At 39.1% G+C, this 10,582-nt stretch overlaps 2 protein-coding genes across 2 annotated transcripts in view; both read right to left on the bottom strand. All coding sequences in view use genetic code 11, as the record gives it.

The window, feature by feature from the left end:
* EGR_00688 (hypothetical protein) overlaps positions 1-1,318 on the bottom strand; it is a gene marked incomplete at both ends in the record, with an annotated part of 4,463 nt that extends 3,145 nt beyond the window's left edge. Inside the window, one exon of the mRNA XM_024489937.1 lies at positions 570-1,318. Coding sequence (XP_024355340.1) covers positions 570-1,318 — 749 coding nt within the window. The remainder of the gene's footprint in view (positions 1-569) is intronic.
* A 4,220-nt stretch (positions 1,319-5,538) lies between these two features.
* Positions 5,539-9,755, bottom strand: EGR_00687 (GTP-binding protein Di-Ras2; the record flags this gene model as incomplete). The annotated part of the gene is made up of 4 exons (XM_024489936.1): positions 5,539-6,069; positions 9,155-9,295; positions 9,351-9,373; positions 9,704-9,755. The coding sequence occupies 4 exons, from the start codon at positions 9,753-9,755 to the stop codon at positions 5,539-5,541; spliced, it is 747 nt and encodes a 248-aa protein (XP_024355339.1).
* Positions 9,756-10,582: the final 827 nt, after the last annotated feature.

Genomic DNA, 10,582 nt, shown 5'->3' with positions numbered 1-10,582 from the left:
CTGATGTTCGCTGACCATTTGCACGAGTCAGATGATTTCTCAGTCTGGTGGGAGGCATAATTGATAATCTGGTCAACAATGATTGAAGATGTTGAGCTTTAAATAAGAGAAAGATTTATCAGGTCTAGAAAGCCTTTCATATGCAATTGATTGACCACTAGATAATATCATGTACTAGATGAGGGCACGCGGGTTTTACTTTGGTCAATATGTGCAAAATCACAAACGCCATCAGTGCTTCATCTTCGAATACACTATTTTGAAATGATAGGAATCGTGATCAAAACCCATATTTTAAAGTTCAAATTAAGGACATTTGTACGAACATTCATATTCAAAATACCGAAAGCACAGGCATCAATTACAAATTACTATCAACTATTATAAATTTGTAGTGGTTCTAGAGGATGCGAACTGCTTAAAGCATACGTAATTCCCGAGTCATAAACTATAACAACAGTGATGGTTTAGTAAAACCGACATAAATATAAGGATATTGAGATAAACACCAATTTAGGCCCATTTTTTTACAATTAGCTTGGCATGCACAGTATTATACCCAGGCAAACTTTACAGCAGAAATTAGACAGAACAATCTTAGCGATTCTAAAACTGAAAACAAAAACACATGAGCACCATACTTACATGAAAGATGGTTGCAGCTTTCCAAAATATGAATAACTTCATCGAGATTCTCTGAATGAAACTCGACAGGCTTTTCGATTAGCTGAAAGCACGCGGCACCAATGCACATAAAACAGATGTAAGAAACAAGGATGAAAAGGAATGTAACGAAGCGATTCTTAAAACATGATTTTGATTTAACAAATACTTCGGATATTTTCAGAGGGCTTGACAAGAGTTTGATGGGACTTCGAATCAAGCGGAATCTACGGCAACGAAGGCAGTGTACATCGGTTTCATCCAAAAAGTGTTGATCCGGAGGGAGCGCCTGATTCAAATGAGCATCTGTTTTAGTTATTTCATCATCAGATTGACTTTGGTATTTTCGAACTGTATGTGAAGGATGAGCATTCCAAATGCTTCTATTAAGAACTGTCCGATTACCTGGGGGCAGGAAAGCAGATTGATGTGAGGAATGGCGTTGCTCGGAGTCTTCACTTAATTTGTTCGGCAGTGGCAGCCGTTCAAAACTCCAATTTGTTTCGGAATCACTCGATGAAATGACGAACTCAACATCGGCAGGGTCGTAATCACAAAGAGACATAACCTCTTCTGTTGATAACCGGTTCCGATCTCCAACATTGTTGTCATCTTCAGTGCTTCCTGATGCTTCTCCACCGATATTAATAAACATCGCAAAAGCATTCACACGATAACATGGAGCAAGGCATGAAGAGAGAAGAACGCACCCCCAGTGACCTTGAACGATAACAAAAAGTATCTAGTTATTTTAGGTTGCTTTATGTCCAAAAAAGGGGTTCACGAATCGCTTTACTTAGCAATACTATTTCTTAAAGAGCCAAATGAAAAATTCTAGAGCAAAACACCCTTAAACTCTGTACTCACACCATTAGGTAATTATTTATCAAAATTATCATAATGAGTGCATAATTCTTGTCCCATATGAGAAAATGTAACAAAAATATGATTTTAATATAAGACGCGGACTAAATTTTTTTAAAAATAATAATAGTGATTCCATATGCATCACACGTTCTGGCATCTTTATGCAAATTTTGGTTTGAAACGGTTTTTTCTTCCCATGTATTTGTGCGTATTTTCTCAAAATACCACTACCACCAATTTCTGGCTTTCCTCGCTTTTACATGGTTCCTTACGAATCATTTCTTTGGTTAAGTTTGCTCATATTATTGTGGCGTCCCAAGACTCCCTGGAGACGAAAGAAGACAAAGTACTCGAGCAGAATATGTATTCAGCGCAGAGAAGGTGTCTGGGCTATTGGCATAGCCCGAAAAGCCAGCCCACTCAGGGCGGTACAAGAGGGCTAATTCAAAGTACAAAAAGTAGCGCCTCACTAATACAGAGGGATAAACCACTATCGTATTATATTAGAATTGACCCAAGCGGAGTGAGTAATTTTGCCATAAATTGCTCCATTAAAAAATTCACAAGTCGTGAAAATGTTAAAATAGAGGTGTTCAATTCTGATGCGATGGATGTGCGATTCACCTAATTACTTAATTTCTGCGAAATCGCTTGTTCTGATGTTACCTTTGGGGGCAATCAAACACTTTCATCTGCCTAGTACTATCACCGCCAACTTATCCCTTGTCCTTAAATGCCTGTTTATATCTGAGAAAGACAGAGTTTTGACCAAAGATTTGCATGGTCTTAAAAACTGTTGTGCCAGACGTAGGGGCACTCCATGATCAACGAAATTTGGATATAAGCGTTTAGTCAGAATCCATGAGATTTTGGGGTGGAAAATCTTCTTAGCTTAATTCAATTTAACTCCTTCTCTGGGTTTGAAAAAGGCGAATTATTAGGCGGTTTACACAGTGCACGAGGTAGAATGTTGAAAGTTAGGTCAGAACGGACACAATCTGCTCTTGCATCATTACACGACTGATCAAATATTTCCACAGCTCTTATCACTTGCACCAGTACGACAAGAGTTGGACAATGCAAAACACGAAAATCATTATATCATTCTGGAAAAAATTAAACTAAATTTTTATATCTGGAGAAAACTGTTCTTACTTTGATATGAAAACTGAATCTGTATGTACGTGCGTATGTTGGAATACCTAATAACTGCAATTTTCCTTTGAACACATCAAATTCCTTTGAGAAATCGCACACACACACACACACACACACACACACACACACACACACACACACGCAAAGGTGAGGCAGAAATATTCCTCACTCTGAGAGTTACAGATAATAAAAGTGATTTTTGGGAAGTCAGTGCACAAATGCATTGCCCATGGCAAAAAGTGGGAATTGTTGCATGTTTGTAAATAGCCGCAATTAAGAGCTTACATTCCAGGAAAAGGGAATTGTAATGCCAGGCATTATGAGAGGGCTCATCGGGTTTGCAACACCTTACTTAAAGAGATATAAAAATGGAAGGGAATTTACTGGTTTAAAGACTTTCCGCTATGGGAATCACCATTCAAACACCAATTATTTACCTCTAGTCAACTTCATCAGCCGAATCTTTCTTTAGGTCGGTAGAAGACACAATTTGAAAGCAGTAAAAGTATTACCGACGTACAGGAGGGTTGGAGGCCTACTGTCGCGGCCCGGGGGCCATGCTGTCTAGCGGAGGTGCCCGCACAACCAAAACGGGGAATTAAACAAAAACCAAAGTAATACACACAGTTCTAAGGGGCATATTATCTTTAAGATGTATTTCTTCCCAATTAGAGCATGGGTTAAAAAGTATCGCCAAGGTAACAACTCCCAAAGTATCCTCACTGATGTCCAAACACAATATCTCTTTGCCGCTTCAAGTAGGCACAATACATTACTGCCAAATCTGATGGTTGTGCCCCTACGAAAGTTCTTTTAAAACTGAATCGGGACAGCTTGACTAAGCGTTCAAATTGTAGCACGCATTTGTTTAAATATATCTTACAGGCGGGAGGCGGTCAGTGATCGTCAACCTTGTGACAAATCGGATGCCATCGGCCCCCTGAGGAGGTGAAGTGACCTAAACACGCCCAACCGAGATATCGGTACCACTCCATCTGTCGCTACTCCATGAAACGTGTCCTTGTCCACCTCATCAGCTCATTAAAAAAGAATGAAGGCAGAGGTAAAGGAAAGAAGCACCGAGCCCGATACAAAATCCTTGTCTTTAATAAAGGGTTGACGTTGGTTATGTGTAAGCATAATGCATGCAACTTCATGCTTTGTAATTTGCACTTCTTACTTGGGGCTTGAGTGCTGCGCCAACAGGTGAAGCCGTCAAGTTGTCAACTTTAGTATTTGCATTTAAAATCCGTTTGGTAACCACGTAGCGTTTCCTGTAGATCTAACAATTTCTTCAACTAAACCGCGTGCTCCTTAATTATTCAAAACCATTTTTAATATTCTCTCCTGAAAATACTAAAAAATTTCCCCATTTTCCATTTAGTTTGGAAGGCGAGATAAAACTGAGACGGCGGCAGCCTGATTAATTTTCCCCATTCGCTTTCTGGATATCTTTGGAGGAGAAAACCCCGCAGTAGAAAACCACGAGCATGATACTACAGGAAATGAAGTAGCTTTTTTAGTACATAAAACTTACAATTATGTAACAAGTTTTGTTTCAGGCTACACTTCCGTTCGTACCGATTACTGAAAGGCATCTCTAGTGCGATTCTAACCGTGCTTGTGGAGTGATTCCCCATCCCCTTAAACACTATGTGACTGGTTAATTTTGTATTTACAATCAGCATTTAAAAGCAAAGAATATTATGTTACAAACAAGATCACAGCCGTTTTCTGGTCACCGTGACTTACCACCCAAAAAAATGGGGAATAATTTCCCGATTTAAGGCCTTCCACTACCACCCTGGCAGTCTTACTAATAAAACTTTCGACTTCCTTTGACTGGAAACAATGTCAAAGCCTAGACGTATTTATAACTTCTCCTAAATAAATTTTAATGTTTGTGTGTGATTTATAAAAAAATATAAGCGGCATCAAGTAGACGGCAATACAGCCTCCCTTGAAGGCCCGGGAGGGCAATCAATGCCGAGTCAACGCACCACCGGTTCCGTGAATGCCTCCTCCGCACTTTCGTTTGTCGGTCGGCCTGGGAAAGCGAGGACTTTTGATCCGCATCACTGCATTCTAAACCGCTTTTTTTGGCCAAAAATTTCCAATTTGTGAGAAGGCGGTGGAGGTGAGCAACAAGTGCGGAAAACCCAAATATGCAAGCATGTCTGCGGCTCTAGAGAAGTCAAGTGAAAGTATTCTTCAAATATGGTAATTAAAAGCTATGTGATATGATTGGAGCCTATTTTTATCTTCCTTTAAGGGTGGACAATAGTTAGGTGATGTGAGTACGAATTCTCCAGAGGCTAAACCTGCCTTATGTAGGCATTAAAATTCCAGATCATCTCCTGGTTGAACTAACGCTAGTTAAATGAGATTGCAATCGATGAAGGACTTCATTTTTTTACTACCAAATATTCCACATTTATTTCTAACCCTGACATAAACTTTTAAGTACCGATTAAGTAAGCTCCCCTTGTGTATAATTACGAGGTTATTAGAGGCGCTTAGATGAATTGCATGGGCTATTTATCCTTCCGAGCTACGGACAAGAATCGGGACAAAATAGAGTTGCCAAGGTCTTTAAATATGGAATACGGCCATTCTTTTTCATAGGTAATTTTGTTTAGGCATTCCCACATCAGTCACTTTGAGTCACCAAAGGTGACAACATCCTGGAGAAGTCAAGTGTAAAATAGTTTACTTGACCCCGGGGCACATACCCTTACAATTGTCAATCCTACAATTTACAAAAGTATCTGCAGTACAGGATTAAATGCATGCTCTCGGTCATAATTAACAGAGATGGTGTAAATATTTCGTCACACAAAGCTGTGCACCTCAACTTGTTGTATCTGTGGGGAGGGGCTTGGCAGCACTCTTCTCGCCCCGACTGCCACCTCGATGAGTGCTCCCATGCCTCAGGAAACGAAAACAGGAAAGGATGCCCTTGGAATCTGAGGTGTCGCCAACTAGAGTCATATTTTGCCTTGTCTCCATGCGTAACAACTCCTGAAAGACCTCCTTCACATTAACGTTGTTCTTTGCCGATGTCTCCATGAATCCGCAATTCCATTTTTGTGCCACGGCCTCCCCTTGGATTGTGGACACTTCACGACCAGTATCACCTTCGTCAGATTTATTGCCAACCAGCATTATAGGAATGGATCGCATTGCTCTAGGGCCCTTAATTCGGACTAACTCTTCGTAGATTGGCGTTAACTCGTCGAGGGAGACGCGACTAGTAACTGAGTAGATTAACATGAAGGCATGACCTCGGGAGATGCTTAGACGTTGCATAGCGGGAAATTGGTGACTTCCTGTTGTGTCGGTTATCTGCAGGGTGCAGACTTGTTTGTTACAACTTATAACCTGAAGTGAGACAGAGGGAAAATTGTGTTATTTACCAAAAACAAGTAATTATTATACGTTCTTAATTGCTGTAACGACGCGGTTAACTTTATCGTAATCGCTACGTCAAGTATCTAATCAGTGGCGCTATTAGCCAGCCACAGATAATGTTTAATTTAATTCTATCCATTAAAGCAAAATTTTACTTGTTTTATATAAAGCTAGGGCATTTGACGTTGACGTAAGGCTAAACGTGATTGCTGGTCCCAAAAAATACTCATTCAGGTCAAGAAATAACCAAAATGAAACCACAAGCTCCATTTTCCCCTGAAATTATAAAAGCCATGCAATGCAGTAACTAACTTATTCACATTATTGCAAATTACGACTAATTAAGGCAGTAATGAGATTGAAATTAATTATGTCTAGTTTTACCAAGCAGAACAGTTTATTAGGAGGTACTTTGACCAATCTATTCGCAGTTTATTAGGCAACAAAACGTTTTGTTTACTTGAGTAACTAAGTTAGGAAATTAGCGTCAAGAATTACCGATACGTATAATATTAAATAAGTATACGCATAATTTGGCACCAGAAAGGCCTTGCATCAAAGAATACATGACATCAGTTTTAAAGGCAATATAGAGGAAACGAAAATACCCTTGGGAGAAAAGAAATGTAGAGTGAATTTTCCGCTTTGATTAAAAATTTTGCCTGCCTATTAGCCCATGGTAATAAGCAAGCGCTTTTGGACTCAGTATAATTAATTCTACGCAACCCATCTCATATATATTTATCCTCTTAAAAGGCTACAGTTGATGCCAAGTTGACACCACTGTCAGAGAGTAGCAAACCAGTATATGCATCAACTCGAGCCTTTCCCAAAGTTGTACGAAGTTACGGTAGTCCGGCAGAAAATGTATTGCTGACGTAAAATAGGGCTGAGAGGCCATGTCGCCCAGCGGAAGTATAATGGTGGAGCCTCAAGTGCCCACCCATCCAAAACGCAAAAGAGAACAAACTATCCAAGCATTACATAAATAACTGCTAAAAAAGAGGGGGGAGGGGTAAGCTGTTACCTAAAACTGGCATCAGGCTCGGAGAACCGAATACTGTAATACGATAGTGGTTTATCCCTCGGTTCTGGTGAGAAGCCACTTTTGTACTTCGAATTAGCCCCCTTGTACCTCGCTGGGTGGGCAGGCCTTTTTGGGTCATGCCAATAGCCCAGACACCTTCTCCGTGCTGAATATATATATTCTGCCCGAGTATTGTGTCTTCTTTCGTCTTCAGGGAGTCCCGGGACGCAACAACTACAATGCTCCACACTTTGTGTATGCATAATATGCGCATATGTGCGGAATTTTGTCTGCATTCTTTGCAAGATTAAATCCCATAAAGTAATCACGGTTTTTCCCTTGAAACTTATTTTCATCCTTAAGACAGGATGGTTCAAAAATTGTGATGTTTTAAGCGATTCAGTGTGAAAGGTAGAAAAAAAGTCAAAACCAGTTAGTAGAAAAGTGAATTAGCATTAAAAAGTCAGAGTCAAAGTTAGATTGTACGAAAATATCCCCTTAGAAAAGGACAAAACCTACTACCTTTCATAACCCATTAATCAAAACTCGGTTGGTTAAATTCCTAATTTTTCATTTATACTATCTTTTTTTTTTCACTAAGATCATGCCCATAGTTCGCTAAAAAAGTACGCCAAAACATTTAGTATTGCGCCTCATTAAAATTACTCGGAGACAAAACAGTAAGAGACAACCTCCAACGAACAAAAAATAATGACTTTCTCCATAGTTATTTTGTTAATTTGAAGTAAGTGTTTAACTATAACCTTACGGTGGCTTTACATTGGGTATTTTAACGTGCACGATGAATTATTAATGCAACGGCTGAATTGAAAGCCTACAGCTGTTCAATTTACTGCGAAAAAAATTGATGTAAACCCTAAATATTTTACGCGTGTGAGTAATTATGGATTCCGTCTGAGCGGTAGTTAAAGGCGCCGCGCTGGTAGAAAGGCAAACACTCCCTCTGTACGGAAGCCAGGAGTCATGCTTTTCAGCATCAAAAATTGATACCAGCAGGACCTAAAAAAGGATTTTTCTCTGTTGACTTAAGACAACCGTGCAGTTGCAGATTACGTGCTTTTAAAACCTGCATGGAAAATGCTTAGGGAGAAAAAAATGTCTGTTTAATCATGAATGAGAACGAGACTCGAACAGCTGAAGGGTATCCTGCGCAAGCTAGAAAAGAAAATTGGCATTCTTGGACAGTCTCGGGGCAGTCTTGTCTAGGCCTGTAATTATTCAAAGGTTAAAACGACTGCACATTAAAATCATCACGTTATTACTATTTTAGCCGATCAGTTAGCGATAAAAAAGCATTGTAAGTTTAGAAGAAATTCAAGAAATCACAGAAATGAGCAGTTTTTTGGCAATACTGGTTAAAAACCAGTGTATTATTCAGTCATGATAAAATAATTACGGAACATGCTTTATTAGAGGCAAGTAAATTCAATCTCAGAACGCCATACAATTTCAATTAGCTGGTCTAGTTTAATCGCTGTCTGTTTGCCTAAGAGAATTTCATCTTTACACGACAATTTTGATGGAAGACAGATAACAAATTCTACCCAACAAGATTGTTTGTGAAAACTAAACTAAGTTTAAAATAGAACCAACTAAAATATTGCAGTGCTGTTGTAAGTACTGGGACATAAATTCATGCATCATATTGTAGTCCACCAATTAATGAAGGCAGAAGTATTTGAACAATTATATGATAGAAACCTGAAAATTATCTTTTGAAACTGTGTTAAGGTAACAAGAGCTCCACCTGATAAACTAAAGGCCTGCAAGCGAAATCCCACAATTTGAGCTATCCCCATTTTCTCGTAAGGTAGGATTCTAGAGATCCACATCATACCACTGAATGCACAATATTCAATCATTTCTAGCAGTCTCCGAGCCCTCTTGGAAATCTCTAGCAACTATCTCAGAATACATGTGTGTAATGTGGACGCTAGAGTAGCTGGCATGAGGAGGCTTGCGTGAGAGCAGCATAAGCAAACAAGGCAAATCATATTAGGAGCGTACCTGTCGAAATGTATCCTCAATTGTGGGTATGTAAGCCTCTCTAAAAGTTCCCTTTACAAAACGAAGCACAAGGGAGCTTTTGCCTACTCCGCTTGCTCCAAAAACAGCTACCCGATAGTCATTGGGCTGTTCTGGCATTTCCTATTGCAAAAAAACAACGCAAAACCCCTAAGAAAGTAGAATATTCCCAACTTACGCGTACTGTTTTCGACACCAATGCTAATGCAGAGTTAATGCTAATTCAAGTATGGGTTACTGAAGTAAGAGTTGAATTTTAATACCTTTTCTCAAAAATTCGCAACGAAAAAATGAATAATGTGTGCTACAGTCAAGCTAAGAGTTTTAAGTCATGCAGTGTAAACGTTTTCAGCACTGTGTACAAATAGAAAACATTACTTGAACCCTTCTTTCCACTCATTTATCGGCGGGTTAATGCACACAATCATCGCAGCATGTGAAAATGGGGGAATGAAATTCGCAACCTCCATTTCCAACCGAAAAAATGTTTTTTTTTTTAGATGCATACATTAGGGCGTTGTAGGCACTCACCTCGCTGCAAAATAGCTTGCAGATTATCACGTGATGTAGTGAAGCGCCTCATTTGAGACACCTGAAGTTTAACAATGCATTCAACTGTCCCAATTTATGTAGGTCTCTGAGTTCCGCAGCATCAACAACATTCAATCAGATACCCACACACTCTCGGCGGTAATAATCGCTAAGGTATAAAGTGTATGACCTCTCATGTTTAAATTGAGGTCAGGAGAGCTAAATTTGACTTTATTAAATGCAACCTTTTTTCTGGAATTATGAAAAGAAATTGCTCATTCAGTTGCTCAAGATTCAGCTAAACATATCTTGCAAAAGTTTCGTGTTTACAGAAAAAGTAAATCTGATAATATCTATTCATTCCACTAAGTGCTGAAGTGAAACGATGTGATTGGTTGCCAATTTACAAGATAGCAATGTACTTTAAACGGTCTTTCAAAATAACGCACCTTCAGACCTTTATTTCATCAGCACGATGGCATAGCAACAATTTGAGAGAGTCAAATTGAGAGAACTGAAGTATAATTTAATAGAAATGCTGCTCTCTGTGGCACTACTATAGCCGAAACTGGCAGTGGAAATAAGCTCACAGTCAACCAATCAGAAACAAGTCCAAGAGCCAATTAGAATTCTCCATATTTAAAAAGTGCTATTACAGTGAAACGTGTAAGTCAGTGGACAAGTTTAATAAAAATAATTTAACTAAATAGTCTCGAGGCAGAGTAAGCGTAAGAACTTGCCAAAATAAGATGGGGCTGCCAATAAGTGCTATGGGGTAAACTAGCAAAACTTAGTCAAAAATCACAGAAATGAATTATTTTAGGTAGTCATATTAGCAGCGCCTTTTAAAATAAATGCTCTGTGAGTAGTTGAAAGCGA

Source organism: Echinococcus granulosus (genome assembly GCF_000524195.1).
Source record: "Echinococcus granulosus chromosome Unknown EG_S00003, whole genome shotgun sequence".
Classification (NCBI taxonomy): Eukaryota; Metazoa; Platyhelminthes; class Cestoda; order Cyclophyllidea; family Taeniidae; genus Echinococcus; species Echinococcus granulosus.
This window is presented reverse-complemented; position numbering and strand designations above follow the sequence as displayed.